The sequence below is a fragment of the Cetorhinus maximus genome, chromosome 20 (assembly GCF_964194155.1).
Source record: "Cetorhinus maximus chromosome 20, sCetMax3.hap1.1, whole genome shotgun sequence".
NCBI lineage: Eukaryota > Metazoa > Chordata > Chondrichthyes > Lamniformes > Cetorhinidae > Cetorhinus > Cetorhinus maximus.
In genome coordinates this window covers 64,554,700-64,581,130 of record NC_135898.1, presented here as the reverse complement: position 1 = coordinate 64,581,130, position 26,431 = coordinate 64,554,700, and the positions used below count along the sequence as shown (strand labels likewise).

Sequence of the window (26,431 nt, the reverse complement as noted above, 5' to 3'; positions counted from 1 at the left end):
GGTTATAAAAGAGATAGCTGCAGAATGGTGGATGTGGTGGCTATGATTTTCCAAAATTCCTTAGATTGAAGAACAGTCCCATTAGGTTTGAAGTTGGAAAATGGTACACCACTTTTTAAGAAAGGAGGGAGAGAGAAAACAGTGAACTACAGGCCAATTGGCCTAACATCAGTTGCTGGGAAAATGCTGGAATTCATTATTAAGGAAGTCTTAACAATGCACTTAGAAAAACATAGTATGATTACAAATCAGTATGGTTTTACTAAGGGGAAATCCTGTTTAACAAATGTATTAGTTTTTTGAGGATGCAACTAGTAGAGCCGATAAAGGGCAACCAGTAGATGTACAATACCTGGATTTCCTTCAATAAGGTGCTACGCTAAACATTAATAGGTAAGATAAGGGCTCAAGAAGCTGGCAGTAGTATTTTAGCATGGGTACAGGATTGGCTAGCAGATTGAAAGCAGACAGTGCACATAAATGGTGCTTTTTCAAGTTGGCAGGCAGTGAATAGTGGAGTGCCGCAAGGATCAGTGCTGGGGCCTCAGTTATTTCCAATCTACATTAATGACTTAGGTGAATAGACAGAGAGTGATATATTTAAGTTTACTGATGATACCAAACTAAGTGGGGAGATAGAAACATAGGAACACAGGAGTAGGCCATTCAGCTCATTGAGCCTGCCTCGCCATTCTATAATGATCATGGCTGATCATTCACTTCAATGCCCTTTTTCCCACAATATCCCCATATCCTTTTATGTTATTGGTATTTAGAAATCTGTCAATCACTGCTTTAAACATACTCAATGACTGAGCTTTTACAGCCCTCTGGGGTAGAGGATTCCAAAGATTCACAACTCTCTGAGCAAAAAAAAATTCTCCTCATCTCAATCCTAACTGGCTTCCCCCTTATTTTGAAATTATGTTCCCTGGTTCTAGACTTCCCCAAACAGGGGAAACATCTTATCTGCATCTACACTGTCCCTGTCCCGTTAAGTATTTTGTAGGTTTCAATGAGAAAACCTCTCATTCTTCAAAACGCTAGAGAATACAGGCCCACCTTCCCCTATCTCTCTTCATAGGACAGTCCCGCCATCCCAGGAACAAGTCTGCTAAATCTTCATTGCACTCTCTCTATGGCAATAATATCCTTCCCAAGGTAAGGGGACCAAAACTGCACACAGTACTCCAGGTGCAGTCTAACCAAGGTTCTATACAATTGAAGCAAGACTTCGCTACTCCTGTACTCAAATCCTCTTGCGATGAAGGCTAACATACTGTTAGCTTTCCTAATTGCTTGCTGCACCCACATCTTAGCTTTCAGTGACTTATCGACGAGGACACCCAGGTCCCTTTGTACATCTACATTTTCTAATATTTTACCATTTAAAAAATACTCTGCACCTCTGTTCTTTCTACCAAAGTGGATGACCTCTCATTTTTCCACATTATATTCTGTCTGCCATGTTCTTGCCCACTCACTGAATCTGTCCAGATCCCCTTGAAACCGCTTTGCATCTTCCTCATAACACACATTCCCATCTAGCTCTGTGTCATCCGCAAACTTGGGGATATTACATTTGGTGCCTCATCCAAATCATTGATATATATTGTGAAGAACTGGGGCCCAAGTACCGATCCTTGCAGTACCCCACTAGTCACAGTCTGACAACGAGAGAATAACCCGTTTATTCCTACTTTCCCATTTCTGCCTGTTAACCAATCTTTAATCCATGTCAATATATTACCTCCTATCCCATGTACTTTAATTTTGCTAACCAATCTCCTGTGGGGGACTTTATCAAAAAATTTCCAAAAATCCAAGTATACTATGTCCACCTACTCCCCTTTAACAATTCTATTAGTAACATCTTCAAAAAACTCCAACATGATTTCTCATTCATAAATCCATGTTGACTATGCACAATCAGATCATTATTATCTAAGTGCCCATTTATCACATCCTTTAGTATAGATTCTAGCATTTTCCCTACTACTGATATAAGGATAAGCTCTGGGGAGGACAGTGGCTGCAAAGAGATATAGACGGGTTAAGTGAGTGGGTAACAAGATGGCAGATGGAGTATAATGTAGGGAAGTGTGAAGTTATTCACTTTGGTCATAAGGATAAAAAAAGCAGAATATTTTTTAAAAGGTGTGAAACTTGTAAGTGTTGATGTTCAAACAGACTTGGGTCCGCTGGTACAAGGAACACAGAAAGTTAGTGTGAGGTGCAGCAAGCAATTAGGAAGGCAAATAGCATGTTGACCTTTATTGCAAGGAGATTGGAGTACAAGAATAAAGTCTTGCTACAGCTGTAAAAGATGGTGAGACCACATCTGGAATACTGTGTGCAGTTTTGGTCTCCACATTTAAGAAAGGATATACTTGCATTGGAGGCGGTACAGCGAAGGTTCACCAGGTTGGTCCCTGTGTGAGGGGGTTATCCTATGGTGAGAGGCTGAGTAAATTGGGCTTATATTCTCTGGAGTTTAGAAGAATGAAAGGCGATCTCATTGGACCTACAAAATTCTGATGGGGCTTGATAGGGTGGATGCTGAAAGATTGTTTCCATTGGTTGGGGAGTCTAAAACATGGGAGTACAGTCTCAGGATAAGGGGCTGATCTTTTAGGGCTGAGATGAGGAGAAATTATTTCACTCAAGGATTGTTAATCTTTGGAATTGTCCACCCCAGGGGGTTGTGGATGCCCCATTGCTGAGTACATTTAAGGCTTGGATAGACAAATTTTTGGTCTCTCTGGGAATTAAGGGATATGGGGAGTGGGCAGGAAATTGGAGTTGAAGCCCAAGGTGAGCCAAGGTCCTATTGAATGGCGGTGTTGGCTCCATGGGCTGTCTCATCTGCTCCTGCTCCTATTTCTTGTGTTCTTGTGTCAAAAGCAAAAAAAGCCACAGAATGCAGTCAAGCTCACAAGAATAACAAGTAAACAAGTTACGACAAAAGCAAGCATGAATTGATATCGATATAAAGCAACAGCGTAACATCTATGCAGAACTGAGGCCAGTATTGTATTTAATTCTCATGGATTCTTAAAGTTTTGTTTCTTGAAACTTAAAAAATTGTTCGCTTGTCAGGCATCAGGTCCAATGTGAAGCTAATATTCAAATTCTCACGCAAAAGTAAGCAAAAAGTAAGTGAGATGGAGCGCAGACATTTTCATGCTCTTTAATGAGAAAACTCAGAATCCAAACAAAAGTAGGAGTAGGAGCAATGTTCCCTTTGAACTGCATGGGTGCGCAACTGCACAGCAGTCCAGAACTTACCGTGCAAGGGACAAACAGGCCATGCTTAAGAAGTGGTCCATTTAAGCTGTGTGCATGTGTGACCGCATAACAATATTAAAAGGATAGTGCATTGCAACAAATGGGGCCACACACAGCGAACGGTAGGCAGAGGAAACAATGAGCAGGAGGAGGCTGTTCCTCCATTCATTACAATCTTGGCTGATCTTCTGCCTCAGCTCCACTTTTCCACCCGTTCCCTATATCCGATGATTCCCAGAGAGTCCAAAAATTTATCCATCTCAACATTAAGTATGCTTAATGATGGAGCTTCCAGAACGTATTGCAGTAGAGAATTCCAAAGATTCACATTACTCTGTGTGCTGGGTTTAAGAGGCCAGGGAAGAGGGTTAAACAGGGAGATGGCCTTTGTGGGGGTCCTTCAGTCCTGAGATCCACAATGGAGGTTCCTCCCTCCCACCCCGCCAAACCCCTGCCAGACACCAGCCAGCATAGCTAAAACTGAGGCTTCCTGCAGGACATGAGCCTCAGCACCATCCCCACTCCCACCATAGTTAAATACTGGCAGGGGCAAGAGGACAGCCTTAATTGGCCAGTTATTAGCCAATTGACACCTTCAATAGGCCCAAGGGTGGATGGGTCATCCAATGCCTTTCCCACCCCCACCCCGCCCCCCCAACCCCTGTGAAATTTCAGACAAGTCGGGGGTAGGTGGCGGAAGGCCACTGGCTGGATTTTATGTGCCCTCTGCCTTCAAACCCACCAGTAGAGGGCATAAAATCCAACCCATGGTTCCCAGAATAGAACACAATATTACAGTTGAGGCCTAACCAGGGTTTTATACAAGTTCATCATAACTTCCTTGCTTTTGTACTCTTTGCCCCTATTTATAAAGCCCAGGATCCAACACGAGAAAATCCAACATCTCCAACAAGAGATAATCCAACCATCGCCCCTTGATGTTCAATGACATTACCATCACTACATCTCCCACTATCAACATCCTGGGGGTTACCATTGACCAGAAACTGAACTGGATTAGCCATATAAATACTGCGGCTACAAGAACAGGTCAGAGGCTAGGAATCCTGTGATGAATAACCCACCTCCTGACTCCCCTAAGCCTGTCCACCACCTCAAGGCACAAGTCAGGAGTGTGATGCAATGCTCCCCACTTGCCTGCATGACTGCAGCTTCCACAACACTCACGAAGCTTGACACTGTCCAACACAAAGCAGCCCGCTTGATTGGCACCGCATCCACAAACGTTCACTCCCTCCACCACCAACGCACAGTAGCAGCAGTGTGTATCATCTACAAGATGCACCGTAGTAATTCACCAAGGCTCCTTCAACAGCACCTTCCAAACCCACGACCACTACCATCTAGAAGGACAAGGGCAGCAGATAGATGGGAACACCACCACCTGGAAGTTCCCCTCCAAGTCACTCATCATCCTCACTTGGAAATATATCACCGTTCCTTCACTGTCACTGGGTCAAAGCCCTGGAACTCCCTTTCTAACAGCGATGTGGGTGTACCTACACCACATGGACTGCAGCAGTTCAAGAAGGCAGCTCACCACCACCTTCTCAAGGGCTACTAGGGATGGGCAATAAATGCTGGCCCTGCCAGTGAAGCCCAAATCCCGTGAATGAATTTTAACAAAGCTTTATTAACCTCTTTCTCAAACTGTCCTGCCAGCTTCCATAATTTGTGCACATACGCCCCCAGGCCCCTGTGCTCCTACATCCCCTTCAGAATTCCATCCTTTATTTTATATTGCCTCGCTTCTTTCTTCCTACCAAAATGTATCACTTTGCACTTCTCTGCATTAAATTTCATATTTCATGCAGCCTGTCACCCAGCCTGTCTCTGTCCTCTTGTAGTCTATTACTATCCTCCTCATAGTTTAACTATACTTGCAGTTTTGTGTCATCTGCAAATTCTGAAATTGTACCCTCTACACCAAGTTTAGGTTATTAATAAATATAAAGAAATGGTCCTAGCACCAACCCCTTGAGATCACAACTGTACACCTTCCTTCAGTCTGAAAAAAACAACCATTCACCACTATTCTCCGGTTCCTGTCACTGATCAGCCAACTTCGTATCCATCCTGCCACAGTCCCTTTTATTCCTTGAGTTTTAACTTTGCTGACAAGCTTGTTATGCGGCAACTCATCAAATGCTCTTTGGAAGTCCATGTACACCATATCAACCACATTACCCTCATCCACTCTCTCAAGTTACCTTATTGTTACAAATACAAAGTTTATAAGTCTGTCATGTTTTGGGACTGTGTCTTTAATTAAGGTACAATGGAGGAATGAAGGGGGCATGTGACCTACTCTGAATTCTGCCCGATAACAAGCCTGGGTGGCTTGGTTGCTATGGGGACAAGAGAGGTTCAAGTCAAGAGACTTGCTGAGCAAGGCATGAAGTTCTCACAACTGGAAACAAAGGCAAGGGCAGCTTTGCTGACTGTGGGTAGACTGTTAGTCTCCGAGTCTCACAGGAAGCTGTTAGGAATGTATCAGGTTTTATAAAAGGTTATACTTTAAATTGTTTAATTACAAGCTAGAATGGAGTTGGTGGTCTAGAGGATAGCGAATTAGAATTTCTACCTGGAGACAAGGCCCATGTGATTCACTTTGCCATTGAGATGGATTATGGGAAGGGAAAGGTCCAAAAGCAATTGTAGTATTGTGTTATAGTTTTTCGAAGATATCCCTGAACCTCACAGACATAAGTCTGAGAGAAAGCAGGAAATAGAGCACCTGAAGCAGAGAAAATGCTGACCCTATTGTTCACCACCCAGAATGCAGGTGGGAGCTCATGCTCAAATTGAAGAGACCGAGTTCATGAGGATTTAAAGGAAGTTTTAAGATGATTCGCCTAGCCTGGGCTAGAGGGAAGGAATCTCCAGGGTAACCCTCTCAGTGAAAGTTAATTCTGGGATTAGAAGTTACCCAACTGGGAAAGGATAAAGAAAGCAGACCATGAGGAGTAGCGAATAACTTTGGACTGGTTCTGGAAGAATGAAGTGTCCACTTAAAGGGCAGCATAAAGTATAGCCATAAGCAGGGGATTGTTGGTTATGTTAACATAGGAGCATAGAACTTAGCAGCAGGAGTAGGCCATTCGACCCTTCCAGCCTGCTCTGCCATTCGATAAGATCGTGGCTGATCTGGTTGTGGTCTCAACTCCACTTTCCCATCTGCCATTCATAACCGTTGACTCCCATGTCTATCAAAAATCTATCTAACTTAGCCTTGAACAAATTCAATGACATATCCTCCATTGCTTTCTGGGGAAGAGAATTCAACAGAATAACAACTCTCTGAGAGAAAAAATTTCTCTTCATTTCTGTCTTAAATGGGAGACCTCTTATTCTTAAACTGTGTTCTCTAGTTCTAGTCTCCCCATGAGAGGAAACACCTTGCCAGTATTCACCCTATCCTGTCCCTTCAGGATCTTAAATGTTTCGATGAGATCACCTCTCATTCTTTTAAAGTCCAATGGGCCCAACCTGTTCAACCTCTCCTCATCAGGTAAGCCCCTCATCCCAGGAATGAGTCGAGTGAACCTTCTCTGAACTGCTTCTAATGCAATTATATCATTTTTCAAATAAAGAGACCAAAACTGTACACAGTATTCCAGATGTGGTCTCACCAAGACTCTGCACATCTGCAGTAAAACTTTCCTACTTTTATATTCCATTCCCCAATAAACGCCAACATTCCACTCCTTTCTAATCATTTGCTGCACCTGCAAGCTAACATTATGTGATTCACATACCCAGGACACCCAGATCCTTCTGTGCCACTGAGTTTTGCAATCGCTCTTCAATTAAATAGTATACTGCTTTTCTATTTTTCCTATTGAAGTGGACAAGTTCACATTTTCCCACATTATATCCCATCTGCCAAATTTTTGCCCATTCACTTAGCCTACCTATATCTCTTTGTAGACTCTTCACTGCTTCTTGACAACTTACTTTCCTACCTATCTTTGTGTCATCGGCAAATTTAGCCACTATACATTGGGTCCCTTCATCCAAGTCATTGATGTAGGTTGTAACTGTTGAGGCCCCAGCACTGATCTCTGTGGCCTGTCAACCCAAAAAAGACTCATTTATTCCTACTCTCCGCTTCCTGTTAGCTAACCAATCCTTTATCCATGCTGATGTTACCCATGACACCATGTGCTCTTATCTTGTGATACATCAACTCAACCAATCTGTGTCAGTGTTTACCCTCCACGGCAGAAGTTTGCACACAGTAAGTCCCACAAACATCAATGAGCTGAAATTCCAGTTAATCTACTTTGGTGGATTTGATTGGGATGAATGTTGGCGAGGACACCCAGAGAACTGTTTTCTTCGAAGAAAATCTTTTATATCCACCTGGAAGAAAAGACAGGGTCTCAAATTTAACGTCTCATTAAAATATAATATTTCTGACAATACAGCACTCTCTCAGTACTGCATTTCCTACCCGCAAATTTTGATTTCATTTGCATTCAACAGAGTTCATTTGCACTCATTTGACATCAATTGCACTCAAAAGCAATCATTTAGCTATCATTTGATATCAATTGCGCTCAAAAAGCACTGAAAAGAAAATATTTAGCCATTCTTTGACAGTAATTGCACTCAAAAGTAATCGTTTAGCTATCATTTAACATTGCAAGTAATGTAACTGACATCAATCTCATCAATTGCCTCAAACCACAGCGCTCAAACATTTGCGATTAGCAACATCATTTAAGCATTCAGACACCAAAAACGATCAGACTTTATTTTCCCTATTTCTGAATTTTGATAACTTCAAACATCCTAAAACCAATCTAACTTTTGAAAAAGTAGAATCTGTTTTAACATATGTTTTAATAAGTTAGTTTTGTTTTTCTTCGTAACCCATAATCATAACTTGTGAAGCACAAGCCACCCATGCTATGCCCCCCAGAGATTGCAGCAGTTTTCTTCCCCACACTACCCTCCCTCGAAGCAATTTTCACACCCACCCCAGAGTAATTTTCTTCCACCCTCAAATCCCCATCACCTCCCCCAAGATTGCAGCAGTTCTCTTTTCTCTTCCTCACTCTCCCCCTCCCTCCTCTGTCTCCCCTTCCCCTCTCTCTCTGCCCCCTCTCTCTCTCCCTCTCTCTTTCTCTCCACCATTTCTCTCTCTCACCCCTCTCTGTCTCACTCTCTCCCCCTCTCGTTCTCATTCTCTCCCCCTGCTCCCCCTCCCCGCATCTCTCCCCTCACCCTCTCTCCCCCTCCCCCTGCCCCCTTCCATCTCTCTCTCTCTCCCTCTCTCTTCCTCTCTCTCTTCCCCACGACCCACCTTCCCTCAACCAGAGCTCAGTTTGCAGTGCAGACCAGAACTAGAAGTGATTGTAAGGCCAGCCCGGGGGAGGTGGGGGGTGGGGGTGTGTGTGTTTGTGGGATGGGGGGTGAGATGAGTTTAGATTCTGAATCTCGGGGGGAGGGGACATTGGGGGAGAGAGAGTTAAACTGCTGACACTGGGAGGGTGGGTGGGTGGAAACTGTAGGCCCTGTGACTAAAATGAATTAGGGAACTGATGGGGTTCTAGTGTGTGCTCTCAAGCATGTACTGTATAGTGGAGAGATTTTTTGGTCCAAATGAGAAAACTGAATAAATTCAGATATTATTTAAGTAATTAATTTCCTTGTATTTTTCAAAGCAGGTTGCTGAGCGCATTGGATAGCTTTGGGCATATGGGATAGCTTTGAGTGCACTCGATCCCTTCGAGCATCTTTTGCCATTTGATTGCGTTCGACGTCAAAGAGGGCAAAACGCTGCTGACCTGCGATCAAATTCATTCCAAATTAGAGCATTCAATGTCAAATGATCACTGATAGTTTTTTGAGTGCATTAAATGTAAAAATGGTGTCAAAATCTTTGGGTAGGGATTGAAGCATCCTACAGTCTCATGTCATTTTACAGTGAGTCAGTTTCATTATGTATCATTTAGGTCATATTGACACTCATTGTTAAAGCCTGATGATGGCACAGCTGCTTATTCTATCCTGCTCAGTGTTCCATCTTCCAATGTTGCATTGATGATGCCACAAATAAAGGAAAAGACAATGCATCTGTGACAGAAATGTTAAAGGCTTAATTCTGACTTTTCCTAATTTCAGAATCATTTGAAATTCCAACCCTACTTCTACTTTTTTATATATGAATTTACTGTATTTTACAGCTGAATGTGAGGTACAAAGGGTGTTGTTAGACAAGGATTATAGATACGGTTACGGACAGATTAAATAGTCAGGAACAACGTAGTAGGAAGCATACTCAGATATCACACAGAGGTAAGGAACAAAAAACATTGCTTGTGCACAAACTGTATATCCACCAGTTTCTTAACTTTCATTTTATTTTATGTTGCATATTATTTTGGACATAAAAATATAGTAAATCCCTCAGTAATATTTTGTTCTAAACAAACAAAATGTACCGTCTACCAATGAGAGGCATAAAATCCGTACAATGTCAGAGTGTTATGGGGGAGAGAGGGAATGATGATTTTAAAAGTCTAAATACTTACATGTATATGTTGCCATACATATGTCCTCCTCTTCAATTAAAAAACATAGCCCTCGATTGGATGTTCCATATCCTTGCAATTGGTGGTGCATATTCCAATAAAGTTCTGAGTTACTTTACCCACAAATGGAGGGTCAGGCTTGGGGACTTCCATTTGGCTATTTTCTTAAAAAAGAGGAAAACACATCTTAAGTCATGGCATTGCAAAGAGGCCTTCTACAAAAACTCTGTGAACCATGCAACAGGTCATCAATGTTCCAATTATAATTATGCAAATTATTTTGCACTGGCTCCCCCTACTATGTGGATGAGGCTACTTCTGTAGAGATGCCCCACATTACAGTATTATATAGCATGGTTTATATGACTATTACTGCCAAGATTAATGTAAACAACGGTATCATAATTGGGTACAGTCTGTAAGCAGCATAGTATTTAAAATATATTAAATGCATCTTTTAGAGCACGTAATTATCAAAGAAAATAATGATTGTAACAAACTTTAGAGATCTAATAGTTATTACAGCAAATGATCAAGCTAAGTCTCTATAAATACAATTGTAAATATGTGCATAAACTATTTACAATCTTTGAGTCTGTTATTGAGAGGTCATGTCCCATTGATGTCAGAGCTGCTGAGGTTTATTGCTATGCATAAGTGTAGAGTTTTGAAATTCATTAAAGTTGTTCTTTTCATTTGAGCAGTGGAATGCACCATAAGTTTTCTTTACAGCCATCTACTTATTATTGATTGAATATGAAAAGTCTTGTGCGTAAACACACTTCCTGTCAAGTAACAGTTACATTTGTAACACTTTTGTCATACCTATTTCTGTCAACCATTTCATATCAGAGTTGATTTGAACATCCTCCTACCCAGAACCATTTTAGCTTCACTAACATATGAGTCAGCCAAGATTCCCACCAAACACGAAGGGCGCCTAATTAAGATGTAATGGTTTTACTGTAATATGGAGTGGAAGACCAGCTAGTGGCAAAGGTTTCAAAGGAACTTGGCAGGAGGCAGCAAAGTGACCAGAAGAGTTGATGGAAGCTTTTTCTTGCTTTTCGTGAAGATTCGTTTGAGTCTAGGAGTTGCCCTTGCCTTCCCTCCCCCTCCCCATGCCAACATATGTGTATGAGCACTGCCAACCCTCAGCCCACCTCCCACTACCTGTCCCAGAACTTACTTTATGCAGGAACCAATCCTTAGCATTTCCAGCAGTGTCTGCTCCTGACCTAATCCCTGCTTCCATCCACTGCCCCTGATGTCATTCCCACCGACTCTGAGCTTGAGTCAAATTTGAGAAATTTAGACATGACAGGGCCAGCTAAGTAATGTTGCCACACTTATACTTGGCAACAATGCTGCTTCCAAACTCTGCTGCTCCTACCCACTCTCCAAGACATTCAAAAATTGTTGACAGGGATTTGCCAGTTGAAAATGAAAATCAACATTATTAAAGCAACAATTTAGTGCCTCTACAGAAATTTCCTATAAACCAGTGCTGCCAGACCCAGAGTCTTCTCTATAGATAAAAACAAAAAGCTAAAAGCTACTGCGGATGCTGGAAATCCAAAACAGAAACAGAATTACCTGGAAAAACTCAGCAGGTCTGGCAGCATCGGCGGAGAAGAAATCAGTTAACGTTTCGAGCCTTCATGGCCCTTCGGCAGAACTGAGTATAGTTAGAAGTTCTTCTAACTATACTCAGTTCTGCCGAAGGGCCATGAAGGCTCGAAACGTTAACTGATTTCTTCTCCGCCGATGCTGCCAGACCTGCTGAGTTTTTCCAGGTAATTCTGTTTTTGTTCCAGAGTCTTCTCTGCTTGTTATGAGACCTGTTCAGCTCCAAGTGCTAATAGATCCTGGGGAACCAGTAGTGTGCTAACCCCTATATTTCACTAATTCGAAAACAAAATATTGCAGATGGTGTAAATGTGAAATAAAATGCTAGAACCATTGAGCAGGTTGAGATGTTGAAAGAGAGATAATGTTTCTGGACCTCAGGAGAAAATAAGTGATGAGAGAACAGGAGAGCTATTTATTATTGATTATAGGTTTTCAAGTCCTGGCAATCCTATGACTTGGTCCTGTACATATGTGCAAAGTAGAGCAGAAGCTTGCTAATAAAATATGGATTTTGTCTGTAGATTTCAGAACACAATATCACAGGTAGCTAAATATTAATATTTGGGGTGAAAACTATGTAATGTAAATTGGTATCAAAGTATATTTAAGTTGACTCAAAATGGTTCTAAGGTGACTGCATATGCTTGTTCACTGAAGCAGTTGAGCGACCAATCTGTGCGTTGAAAAAAAACACTACGCTGATTAACAGAGGTTCAATAAATGTTAAGCAGCTGGATTCTCTTACAGTAATATTTTTCGTGAATGTTATTGTATTGGGCATTAAATGCAATTCAGCATGACAAGAAATTATAATCCGTAAAGCCCATATACAGGAACAGCAGGGTATTACAAGATTTAGAAGATTAAGTCAACAATAAAATATATTAAGTTGCAGGTGGTGGGGAGCTGTGTCCATCCCCTCTGCCCTGTGGAGGGGCATGTGGATGAGGAGGAGGCTGCTGCTGATGTTCCAGCTGCTGTTGGTGCTGTACTTGGCCTTCATCAGGTTTGCAACATAGAGCTGCTCCCGTGCTGCAGTGAGGATTGACAGCAGCGATATGCACATCAATGTGAGTGAAGGCCAAGACAGATGAGCTGACTTCCAAGAAGTTGGAAATTACCTGTCATGCAGTGTGAGCACACTCTCAGAAGAAGTGCCGTCTGTGAGCATCTGCCTCTCACCCAGGTAGGGCTGCAGCTCTGCAGTTTCACTGTTTGAAGCTTCCCAGCCTATCAGTGTGTTGGCCGTATTGTCCCAAACTCACCGCATTAGTTATGCATTCCTAGGAAACACGCCGTTTCCATGGCAGGCGGGCTCTCATTCACCCGCCACGCCATCGCCGGTACAGGACATCACGCTGGGCACCACAGTTAAAGTCCAGCTGCGCGTACATCTCTCAGTGCTTCCAGCCCACATCTGCTGAAAAGAAGACATGGCCCTGAAAGGCAAAAAGGCTGCAGCCCCCAGGTTCAATGACGCGTCCTTCGAGCACATTTTGGACGCAGTGGAAACCGCCGTGATGTCCTGTACCCCCGCTGTGGCCACAGGATGGGCAGCACCCTCACTAATCTGGCTTAGGAGGTGGTGGTCAGCATCAACACCCTTCAAAAGGGGACAGCCACCCAGTGCCGCAAGAGGATGAATGGTCTCCTCCGTTCAGCCAGGGTAAGTCACTCTTCTCATCACTCTCAACTCACACACTCACAAACCCAGCACACATCCACAGGGCCCTCACTCACTGCCAGTTCAAGGGACATCACCATTCACCCTCTCACACACTCCTTCATTATCCTCATCACATCCATGGGACCACTCCCACCCACACAGGCCAGGCATCCTTATCATCTGGCCTGGCAGGCATCCTGCTTACATTTTCTCCATCTCTATTCATGCAGGACAAGCTGGCACACAACAAGAGGGAGACTGGTGCAGGAATGGTGCAGTCGCAGACTGGTGGAGGAATACCTGAAATCAAGGTCCTCATGGACTTTGAATACAGAGCCAGCCAGCTGGCTGGCAAGGATCTGGACCGTTCCTGTGCTGATGGTGAAGTCAGTGGTGCTCTATCAAGTGACAATCCAGCGATGCAACATCCATCAGACAGCCATGCTGTGAATGATGTGTCCTGTTTCACAGGCCACTGCCATGCACTAATTATCTCTCCTTGCTTCTCCAGGCACATCTAGGAAACAGCCGACAGAGTCCATGACCAAGGGCCTCCAATCAAGCCCTGAAGAAATCTCTTGAGAGGCACCCTCCTTGAAGTCCCATCACAACGCACACCCACACCCTCTACCAGCGCAGAGGCACACACCTCGGTGGGACCTAGCTTTACAGTGGTCTCAGTATCACAATCTGGTGAGCACACTGCACTCTCTGATCCACAGCAGGCAGCAGCAAGGAATTCCCAGGTGTCCAGCACTCGGAGGACTGCTGGAGGCCAGAAATTTGCTGAGTCCGAGTCAGATGATGTGCCTCTGGACCCGGTCATGCCACAGTTGCTGGAGCTGCAAAGGCAAGCTCAGGAACATCAGGAAGGGATGTCCACTGCACTCCTCAGATTGTAAGGTACGATGGAGGAGTCTGTCTGCCTTCAGGCTGAGGTGATAGTGCCAGCATGCCAACACACTGAGGTTAACACTGGTAGAATGGTGACCACCATGGACACCAGGACGAGGCTCCTGCACTGCTACGTGGGCTCAACTCCATCGTTGATGCCATCGTTGACCTCCATCGGTGTGTACATGAGATGGGTGCGGAGCAGATCAATCACATTCCAACTACCCCTTCTCCTCAAGGAATCAGCCAGGCACCTTTAGGCACCCATATGGAGGAGGATCAGCAGGTGCACATCCTGGGGCCATCCATCCAGGTGACTCCGGGAGTGTCTGGCCCATCCAAATCCCATCTTCCTGTGACCTCAGCAACTCCAGCTCCACAGGCCGAGGAGGGTGCCACTGCCACACAGCAGGATCCTGAATGTAGCCGGGGCCCTCCAGGTCTTGGCCCTCCAGAGGATGCCCGTCAAGGTCATCGCAGACAGGGCAAAGCAGTCAGCAGGCTGCCTCCACTTTCACTGTGGGTCCCGGGAGCACCAAGATGTAGCGGCAGGGTTAGGAAAGTTAGGTGAAAGTAGTTGCACTGCCTGGCCACGGGTGTTGATCATATGTACACACTGTTCACTATTGTCAATAAATTCCCAAGAATGTCCCCCTGCCTATGGCCCCTTGTTCTGATGAGCAGTGTTGGTGTAACTCAGATGTGAAACCTTTCTGCACAAGATAAAGGCAGCTGTCTCAGACCATGGCCTCTTCCCTGTGCTTTGTGCAGCCTTCAGACCAAAGTGATGGTCCGGCCTCACACTCCCTGGACATATTAGTGACGCCTGCATCTCGGTAGTGCTTGTCGTTGCTGCCAGAATGTCGTGGGCAGACATCACAGAGTTCCATCATTCTCTCTGTGTGCTCTCAGCACCTTTAAGGTGGGGCTGGCCCCCATCTCTTCAGCATCTGTGACCAGTGACACTGCTCCTGAAGAGGTCAGGTGCTGAAGGTGAGAAAAGGATCAGATGCTTCTAAAGTTTCATGGCTGCATCTCTATGATATGTCCCTGATCATAGAGCACAAGTGAGTTGCCCTCAGCCAGACAGGAGTCAGACATTCTCAGAGGCCATGTGAAGGTTTATGTAGTGTCCTCACTGCATGTCATCATCCTCCTGCAATCGAGTGAGTATTAGGGCCTCCACTGTATCTCCATGACAGGAGCATTCTCACAGAGAGTGTGTGCATTCCCATAAACCAGACTGGAGTCATAAGTTCATAAATGCAATATGTGGACCTATGGGGTCACCTCACTGCGTGTCATCAATATCCTCCACAAATCTAGCAGCTATGAGGGCCTCCCGAATGCGCCTGCCTCGTCCGGCCAGTGTGAGGGGCCTCATCCCCAACATCGTCGCCTTCGATGACCTCCTGACTCTCATCCACATTAGCGTCCTCCTCATTGGAGGAGACCTCCAGCACGTCCATCTCCTCCTCAGCCAGCTCTTCTCCCTGTTGCAGCGCCAGATTGTAATGGGTGCAGAAGGCGATGACGACATGTGACACCCTCTATGGACTATATTGCAAGGCTCCACCAGACCGGTCCAGGCACCGGAACTTCATTTTCAGTATCCCGATGGTTTGCTCCAAGTTGCAAGTTGTAGCATGAGCCTCATTATACCGTCACTCTGCTGCAGTCCGAGGCCGCCGCACAGGTGTCATCAACCAGGATCTCTGTGAGTAGCTCTTGTCCCCAAGGAGCCATCCCTGCAACTTCTGTGGACCCTGGAAGACTTCAAGGATCTGTGACTGACTGAGAATGTAGAAGTTTGATTGAAACTTACAGAATACTGAAAGGCCTGGATAGAGTGGATATGGGGAAGATGCTTCCATTAGTAGGAGAGACTAGGACCCGAGGGCACAGCCTCAGAGTAAAGGGAAGACCTTTTAGAACAGAGATGAGGAGAAACTTCTTTAGCCAGGGAGTGGTGAATCTATGGAATTCATTGCCACAGAAGGCTGTGAAGGCCAGGTCATTGAGTGTATTTAAGAACGAAATAGATAGGTTCTTGATTGGTAAGGGGATCAAAGGTTACGGGGAGAAGGCGGGAGAATGGGGTTGAGAAACTTATCAGTCATGATTGAATGGCGGAGCAGACTCGATGGGCCGAATGGCCTAATTTCTGCTCCTATATCTTATGGTCTTATAAGTTGTGGACACTCCCTGGAAACCGTGCGCAGACCTGCAGGATGTGTTTGTGGTGAACACACACCAGTTGCACATTCCTTTGGGGTTGATGTAGTTGACCGTGTGTTGCAACAGAGATCTGAGCACCATGTGAGTGCAGTCGATAACACCCTGCACTTGTGGGAAACCCGAGATCTGGGCAAATCCAATCGTTCTTGCACCCTGACTGTCCTGGTCCCGGGTGAAATGCAAAAAGTTGAGTGCCCTTGTGAAGATGTTGCATTTGTGGGTGGAGGCTTGTGATTTTCCAAAGAGGTCACCTGTGGAGCCCTGAAAGGAGCCACTGGCATAGAAATTGATCATCATGGCCACTGGCAGCGGATGCCCTCCATGTCCACGTGGCACCAAATCCTGCAGTAGCTGGTAGATGTGACCAGCCAGTTCCCTAGACATGCACAGTCTTAGACGACACTGGTTCTTGGTCATCTGCAGGAGTGAAAGGCAGGACCTATAGACCCTGGGTCTAGCTAGGTGCCGACCAGCAAAGGCTTGCTGCGGTTCTTCAGCGGTGTGTGCCGGAGCCCCAGCTGCCCCTTCTTCCAGAGAATGCTGCTCCTCCCTCTGCACAGCCAGGTGCCTCAGTCGCTCTCTTCTCATCGCTCTCCGTAAGCCACGAGGCATACAGCTAGATCACCAGGCTCCATTATCCTGATGTACTGCTCCTGCAGGATGAAAGTCAGAGACAAGCAGGTTAGCATGGTTGGACTAAGAACCTGTCTTGGTTAAGTCTGAAGGCCCCTTAACACATCCTGGAGAGTGCTGGCCACCACTAGGATGGCCAGAGTTCAGTGCGCTGCATGGCTGCCCGAAATCCCAACCACCACTGCCCCATTCCACCTGACCGATTGGCAGCAGATTTGCCCACTGGACTGCATGCTGTGCTCTCAGCTCAAGCACAGGCATTCTTCTAACCCACACTGCAAGGCTGCATTGTTAGCTTGAACCATGGGGGAAGACTGGTCCAAACTGGGATGCTGACATCGCAAGGGGCTGTGAGCGCCTCCACCAGTGACTGCTCCATGGCCAGCTTTAGGAAGCAGATTGTACAATGTGCCCAGTCATCCAACTGTTCTACAGTCCACTAAAATGCTTGTTACTTTGCAGTCTGTGCCCGAGGGGTGAAAAGCTCTGGAGCACTTGGTGGCACTTTGATGCCTCTGTGTTACATGAGTGGGCAGATAAGATAGAGGCCCGACTCCAAACATATCAATGTGGCTGCGCCTGAACTGTTTCAGCTGCAGAGGAATGGTCACTTTATACAAGGTTTCCCTAATGCATGGCCACTTCCCTCACCCATACCCCACCCCCGGCCACCCCGCATGTGCTTGTGCACTACCTTCAACCACAGGCAAGCCCTTGCCCTCCCTCCAATGCACCCCAACCGCAGGGCAGCCCTTTCACACCCATGAAAACCTGCCTCAACCTTGAAGTCCAACAGGGCGAGCACTCCACATCGTTACTGTACACTCACCTCTGTGTTTCCCTCAAAGTGCAGCCCGCCAACTGCATGCCTTTTATATGCTTCATGAAACACATTGGCCTGCAATCGTGCCGACGTTGGTGGACAATCCAGTTGGGGGTGGGGGAGACAATTTCAGTGCGCTGGGCTTATAATAATATGCAGATGTATTACAACGAAGTTCCCGACGTCCAATGGGGGGAAGCACGGCCCGCTATCAGCAGGCAGAGTGGACGATCGCAAACTGGTCTCACGATGTCGTGAAACCAATTTTTGGCCTTCTCGCCATAATGTCTGCTCACGCCACCGAACATACCCAAAGCCAGCGGGCATGGGCGATTCCGCCCACTGGCTTTTGCTTGGGTGCCATTGGTGCCTGCTGACAGACCTACAGCACCTCTTAATTAGCACTTTTCTTAGATAATATCACCACCTTCAACACCTCTTTGATCCTTTTGTCTGTGACATCTTTTGATTATCTGCTCTTATCACTGCTTGCTTGTCCCTACAACCACCCCATCCTCAACTTCTCTCTCCCCGCCCCCCACCTTAAACCAGCTTATATTTCACCCCTCTCCTAACTATACTTCAGTTCTGTTGAAGGGTCGTGTGGACCCGAAACGTCGACTCTTTTCTTCTCTACCGATGCTGCCAGACCTGCTGAGTTTTTCCAGGTAATTCCGTTTTTGCTACAGCACCTCATCCAAGTACTTGACAGTGATTGTAACTGGATGTGTATGGGCATCTGATTTAACTGAGGCCAAAATTAATGCAAAACTGTCCTCATCTAACATCCACATGCGTGCAGTTGTCAGCAAGAATAACCAGATAACAATCAGAAGCAGGATTCCAGTATGATGTTTGCTGTCCCTAGCCTAAGAACAATTGTATCTTTAATACAGTCAACTTGAGATCAATTGACTCAGGACAGACCAGAGCCTGAAGCTGGGATCTCCTGTGTGGCTCGGCACTATATTTAATGGTCACTTAGCCACAAAGCCACTGGGGGAACTCTTTCTTTAACTGATCATTTCTCTTTGAATATATATTTTATTTTCCTTTATCAGAAGGAAGTCAAAGCTATGAAAAAGGGATGCCAGGACTCACTAAAATTATACCAAGAATAAGAGGTTTTAGTTATGAAGGAAAGTAAAGGGCTTTCAAAATTATGAAAGAATTTCAAGGGGTAATACAAAAAGATCGTTTCAGTTGGTTGTCAAATTGATGCAAGACCTATTTGGCTCAAGATTAAGGAGAAGATCTAAGATTTTTTTTTTCTCACCCACGCATTATTAAAATAACATGCTTTACCACAAGTAGCTAAGGAAGCAGAAACTGCAACATTTACATTGGAATTGGATATGGAAGTTAAGGGTTGTATAATATTAAAAGAAAAGGCCTAGAAAAGAAAAGTTGCCAGAAATAGCAGCAAACTTGGCATTTGGGAGGATTTTAGAATACAGCAAAGGAGAACCAAGAAACTGATAAAGGGAGAATAGAATATGAATATAAACTAGTAAAAAACATAAAAATGGACACTAAAAGCTTCTATAGGTATGTAATAAGGAAATGTTTGGCTAAGACAAATGTGGGTCCAATGCAGGCGAATTTATAATGGCGAATAGAGAACCAGCAAAGAAGCTAAATGATTACTTTGTATCTGTTTTCACTGAGAAAGATACAAAAAATCTCCCAGAATTAGAGATCCAAGGGACTAGGGAGAATGAGGAATTGAAGGAAAATAGTATTAGTATGAAGGTTGTACTGGAGAGATTAATGGGACTGAAGATTGATAAGTCCCTGGGACCTGATATTCTCATCCCAGAAAGAGGTAGCTATGGAGATAGTAGACGCGTTGGTGATCATCTTCCAAAATTCTAGACTCTGGAACGGTTCCTGCAGATTGGAAGGTAGTAAATGTCATCTACTATTTAAGAAGGGAGGGAGAGAGAAAAGGTGGAACTACAGACCTGTTAGCCTTACATCAGTAATAGGGAAAATGCTGGAATCTATGTAAAGGATGTAATAAATGGACAGTTAGATAATAATAATCTAATTGGGCATAGTCAATCTGGATTTATGAATGGGAAATCATGTTTGATGAACCTGTTGGAGTTTTTTGAAGATGTTGCTAACAGAATTGATAAAGGGGAGTTGGTCGATGTAGTGTGCTTGGATTTTCAGAAGGCTTTCAATAAAGTCCTCCACAGGAGACTGGTTAACAAAATTAAAGCACATGGTATAGGAGGTAATAAACTGGCATGGTTAACAGACAGAAACAGAGAGTAGAAATAAACCAGGTCATTCTCATGTTGTCAGGCTGTGAATAGTGGGGTACTGCAAGGATCACTACTTGGGCCCCAGCTCTTCACAATATGTATCAATGATTTGGATGTGGGCACCAAATGTAATTTTTCCAAGTTTGCAGATGACACAAAGCTAGGTGGGAATGCGTATTGTGAGGAAGATGCAAAGCGGCTTCAAAGGAATTTGGACAGACTTAGTGAGTGGGCAAGAGCATGGCAGATGGAATATAATGTGGAAAAATGTGAGGTTATCCACTTTGCTAGGAGGAATGGATGTGCAGAGTATTTCTTAAATGGAGACAGAGAGATTAGAAAGTGTGGATGTACAAAGGGACCTGGGTGTCCTCGTCAATAAGTCACTGAAAGCTAAGATGCAGGTGCAGCAAGCAATTAGGAAGGCTAATGGTATGTTAGTCTTGATTGCAAGAGGATTTGAGTACAGGAGTAGCAAAGTCTTGCTTCAATTGTATAGAACCTTGGGTAGACTGCACCTGGAGTACTGTGTGCAGTTTTGGTCCTCTTACCTTAGGAAGGATACTATTGCCATAGAGAGAGTGCAACGAAGGTTCACCAGACTTGTTTCCAGGATGGCAGGACTGTCCTATGAAGAGAGCTTGGGGAAACAGGGCCTGTATTCCTTAGAGTTTCAAAGAATGAGAGGTGATCTTAAAGGGATAGACAGGGTAGATTCAGGTAAGATGTTTTCCCTGGTTGGGGACTCTAGAGAAAGGGATACAATTTCAAAATAAGTGGGAAGCCACTTTGGACCGAGTTGAGGAGAAATTGTTTTATTCAGAGGGTTGTGAATCTTTGGAATTCTCTACCCCTGAGGGCTGTGGAAGCTCAGTCATACAGTATGTTCAAAGTAAAGGTTGACAGATTTCTAAGTATCAATGATATAAAGGGAAATGGGGAGAGTGTGGGGTAAAGGCATTGATCAGCCATGATTGTACTGAGTGGCAAGCAGGCTCGACAAGCTGAATGGCCTACTCCTGCTCCTATGTTCCTATGTCCTATGTTTCTATGTATTTAAAAAGGAAGAATATAAAAGTCACAATTGTACCTTTGTTGAAAGCAAAGATCACATTTAACAAAGTTATGCTTCAAGGCCATGGTCTGCCCAAAACACAAAAAAACAGCAAACGGTGGAAATCTGAAACTAAACATCTACTTTGGGTCTACACTCTGGAATTATTCCCTAAATCTCTCCATGTCGCCACCTTATTTAAGACTCTCCGTGAAATCCATCCATTCAAACAGGCATTGGATTCCAACTATCTCCTTTGACTCAGTAGTCTCTTTCTCCTTACACTTCCATGAAGCGCATTGGGGCTGTTTAATCTGCGTTAATATATCTTGCTATATAAATGCAAATTGTTGTTGTTACTGAGTCTCTTCATATTAACATTAGTTTTATGTCCATTACTGCCTGCTACATCTGGTATATGTTTAAATCACTAATGACATTTCCAAAAACAGCTTCATAAGAAAACTTGTTACAGGTAATACCTGTATAATAAACTTTCTTATGGCTTGCTCAGTGATAAAGACAAAATTGTCTATATAAAGTTGTGAGTTCTCGACACTCTATGGAAGTTGAGACTATAATATAAGGTGACACTTCAGTGCAGTACAAGAAAGTACTACGTAGTTGAAGATATTGTCTCTTGAATGTGATGATAAACCAAGATCCTATCACCCTATGAATACCATGGCACTTTTTAAAGACTACCAGGAACTTTTCCTTTTTGCCCTGGCCAACAGTCATACCTCTACCAATGTCACTATTACAGATTATCTGATTATTTGTATCAATGCTGTCTATTGAACCATGTTCTATCTAAATTATCTGTTGTGTATGCCAACATAACAGTAGTAACTGCACCTCAAAAGTCATTAACTGACTGCAAAGCACTTTGGGACATTCATAGGATTGAAAAACAGATTCAAGTTCCTCCTTTCCTCTTTATTATAGCAATTCCTAGGGTGTTGGTGGTCAGACTCTGAACTACGTCTTATTTGTATTCCAACTCATTACAGATATCTTTCTGCAGTCACTGAACATTTTCAGAATCTTTTCCATTGCCAGTACTATTATTCCTCATTCTAATTATCATAAAATGTTAATACTGGCCACACATCTACCAGCAAGGGAGAAAATGGCTTTGGCACAGCCACACCAGGTCAGGCTAAATCTCACTGTAAAACTGCAGTATATTAAAATAACGTGTACATCCAAGGAAAACAAACTCCTTAATGACATATTCTGAACCCCTATATATTGGCCTGGATTTTGCAGTCCACAGCGAAGGAACGTTGCTCATTGTTCACTTTGCTACCAGCTGACCAAAAGGCCTTGTGCGTTTTTGAGTGAAGACTTGATCAAACCCTCTACAAAGCATCAGATGGTGTGTCCAAGCAGGGCAATAAACAGCTAGGTTCTTCAGGTACAGATTAGATTTAAATCATGTATAGGAATTTAATTAAAGATTGGGAGAAACAGGTGGGATTAACAGGGAGAGAGGAAAGAAACAGACAACAAAAGTTAAAAATATATTAAATCGCCAACACTTACTTATAAAGGACTCAGACGAACACCTAGAAAAATATTTTTTTAAGATCAGAGAGGTTACTTGGCAGTAATCATCATTTACCACGCCGTTAAAATTTCACTTACTCCTGAAAGTGTCCCCTTAACAACTTCTGGTGTCTTTAGTGGGGAAAGATTGAGCAATTACTTGAAATTCACCCCCATTGCATCGATTTCAGTGCCGTGTTGATTGGCGAAGAGTGTTACAACGCACCCTGTGAAGGTGCAAGGTACCTCTGACAGCAACTGTCAGATTTCCACGTTTAACTATGCACGTACAGACACCAGATGCTGCTGTCCAATTTGTTCCCTAGTAACTAAAACCACGGTTAGTCTTACCGCTACTGACTACATAAAATTCAGGCCATTCGTTTTTTTTTAAATCATTCACCGAACTATTTTCAATACAATTCACCAGAAGCAGCAATCATTCCCTGGTGTCAGTTTGGCTCAGTTGGTTTTATTCTCACCTTCGCGTCAGAACATTATGGATTTCAACCATAATCCATGAGTTGAATTTAGAGTGAAAGCAGTACAATGCTCAGGGAGAGACAAACTTTATCAGCTTGTCAGGTCAATGCAAAGGATCCTGTGGAAATATTTGCAGAGCAACATAAAGTTCCCTTAGTTGTTTTAGTCAAAATTCCTCCTTCAACACCACCAGAAAACTGTTTATTTTGTACATGAGATTAACATAATTTATAATTTGACTACTGAATTAATTATTCAGCATTTTATTTGGTCTATTCAGGGTCCATTTTAAAAATCAGAAACAAACCCAATGCCACTAAAGAACTGATCAACAAGTTGTCAGCCTTGTAGCACTCATTCTTGCCTCTGAGTCATGAAATTGTGGATTCAAGGTCCAATCCTAAATTTAAGCATATAATCCAGACTAGGAATGTAGTATTGAAGGTGTGCTGTATTGTCAGCCATATAGATGCCATATTTTGGATGAGACATAAACTGGGGCCCTGCTTCTCTGTTCAAATGGATGTTAAAAGATCCCATGGCAATATTCAAAGGACAAGGAGTTCTCCCTGCAACCCTGCCAACATTTACCGCTCAACTATCACTGCCAAAGCGAGTCATTTATTCTCTGTTTGTGAAATCTTTGCATATGCAAATTGGTTGTTCTTTTTTCTCTTTAGAAAAGTGTTTACACTTTATAAAGTAATTCATCGTTTGTGACCATTTAGGGACAACCTGGGGATGTAAAAAAGTCCTACCTGTAAGCAAGTTTGTTCTCTCTGTGTAACTCTATATAATTTAAAATATATAATTCAGTGATCCATGAGTTTTGCGCTTGAATTAATATTTCCTACTCTTTGATGACCAGTTAATACTATGTACTAACTACTATGTACTAACTACTATGTATTAACTATGTGTACTATCAGTATATGTAAGTTATTGGACACATATGCTATTATTGTTATTGTGCATATATCAACGAAACAGGATTACATACAACTTTTTCAATCAGCAAATTCATTAAGAAAAACTTCACACTCAATAAATTTAACTTATCTTCCATGAATTAATGGATGCTATTATGTTTCAATTGATAAACAGGAGTTCATTTTTCTTTCCTGAATTAAGTCTGCGATTGCAGTCTCCCAATATTTCGCCACCCTCTGCTTACCCTGCCTGTTCTCTCCTTGTTAAAATCGCTGGCCTCCCTCTGTCAACCTCTTCAGCTCGCTTTACTTCGGCCTAATCCTATCTGTTGATTCACTGCTCAGGCCATGTGATGCTCTTTCTCTTTCCTTTCTCTCTCTTTTCCATCTCGCTTTCTCTTCTTCCTTTCTCTTTACAGACGCCGATCCACTGTTGCCCGGGAAACACGAATCCGAGTTCCTCTGCATACAACGGCGCCCCAAACAATCCAACCCGCTTTGTCTGGCGTTCTGCTTTGTCGTTGTATTGTGTTGGTATGCGGTGCAACTATACAATTGTACACATGAAGAATCTGATCTGGTCACTGTGCTAAATGCATTTATTAACCAAAAATGAGCACCCAAAGGTGAGGCCTTATTAACAGAGAAACAAGTAAAAGTATTTTCAAAGCGTTGGCGCATGAAGTTAAACTATTCATATTTTGTGATCACAGAACAAGCTAAAGACGGGCATAGCGTGTAAATAATACATGCTATATAAGGTTAGCCTTCACTTTTAGCCAATGCCAGGAAGTGCATCGTACTACCTTCACTTAAAAAAGACATTTCATGGCATGTAAAAATTTCAACAAGTACAACTAGCATTTGTATACCGTTTTTAAGGGAGAAAAAGTCCCAAGGCACATCACAAAAGACTAATCAATCAAAACTGAATGCAAAGTCCTATGAGAGATGTGGGATAATTATAAGCTTGTGCAAAGAAGTTGGTGTTGTTACGACCGGTCCCCGGGTGAGGCCCCCTCCCCCGCAATTTGTTAACATCCCAAACGGGACCCCAATTTTGTTATGCTCCCAGGCGAGGAGGAATGAGTTGTCTCCCCTTTATTCAATTTATTATTGTTGGTTGCAACAAGGTTAACTTAAAAGGGATCCCTTCCCCCATGGATACCTTTTTCCAGTCCAAATGTATTTTTTTTTGAAGCAGCCAATTTAACAGGGCTTTCTTGAGTCAAAGAAGGGGTAAGTTTATTAGTTACTAAAACCCAAGGGAAAAAAATAATAAAAATGCAACACATGCACACGGGTGAAAAATGAGAAGTGAAGAAACCATATAAAAGTTTTTTTAAATACTAATCAGTCTTTGGCTTGTCCATGAAGCGTAGATGGTATTATGTTGCGACTGTTAAGTTGAGTGATTCCAGTAGAGCTGATTTTTGCAATTTCGCAGTTGGTTTGGAGACACTTGTTCTGCAGGGTAGCTGAAGAGGCTGTCCTATTTCCTTTTGATTGTGGCTTCTGCTGAGCCTTGCCTCCAGCAACAGAGCGAGAAAGACTTCACCTGCAACTGCAGGGGTGATTAGTTGGGCTTCTTGTGCTGTCACTCACTCAGCACACCAGCACACACTAGCTCTACAGCTAGTTTTTTAACCCTTTATTTCCTCTGTATTCCAGGAGAGGAAATAGTCATCTTGCATTCATACCAGAACTATTTACACATTCAGAGGTATAAATCAACAGGAGATGGATTTTTGGGTGACTTCTGAGATGCGCAAATAAGTCATTTGTCTCCGCAAATACAGCAGATTAAAGTTAAAGTTCCTGCTTGAAGAAGGCCACGGCACCTATGCAGGTGCGACATTCCATGTTTTCTCAGGACAGGTCTGTCAGTATAATCCATATAGGAATTTTCCAGAAAGTGGTCACTTTACATTATCAGCCATCTTTTGCTCAGTGTCCTTGCTTATATATCTTTAAAAGCACACAAGTCTTCCTTAAAACGTTCAATATGCCTATTAGTAATTTGTGGCTGCAATCAGCTTTCATGACACTTCTCCCAGATCACAAATGAAATGAGATTCATTTTCATTTCATTACAAGGGGAAAAGTAAATAAAACAACACACACACCCATTCTCCTAGCCTTGTCAATATTATCTCTTCAGTTCTAATCGGGTCTCTTTAAGTTCTGGATGAGGCGTCTGCAATCACATTTGATATCCCGGCAATGTGGGTGATTTTTATGTGGTACAGTTGGAGAAACAAACTTCAATGGAATAAACTTTTCCACAAAGATAAAAGAGTTGTGGTCAGTATGGACTGTGGTCTCTCTGCATCCATTTCGGACATATATCTCAAAGTGTTTCAGAACCAGTAACAAACCGAGGGTTTCCTTCTCTACTGTGGAG

The 26,431-nt window shown here is 43.4% G+C and overlaps 1 protein-coding gene across 1 annotated transcript in view; it reads right to left on the bottom strand.

Annotated features, from left to right (window-relative positions):
- Positions 1 to 26,431, bottom strand: part of fank1 (fibronectin type III and ankyrin repeat domains 1) — a 72,714-nt gene that overhangs the window by 44,695 nt on the left and 1,588 nt on the right. The window contains 3 exon segments of the mRNA XM_078565201.1: positions 9,852 to 9,959; positions 9,962 to 10,015; positions 22,613 to 22,635. Coding sequence (XP_078421327.1) covers positions 9,852 to 9,959; positions 9,962 to 10,015; positions 22,613 to 22,635 — 185 coding nt within the window.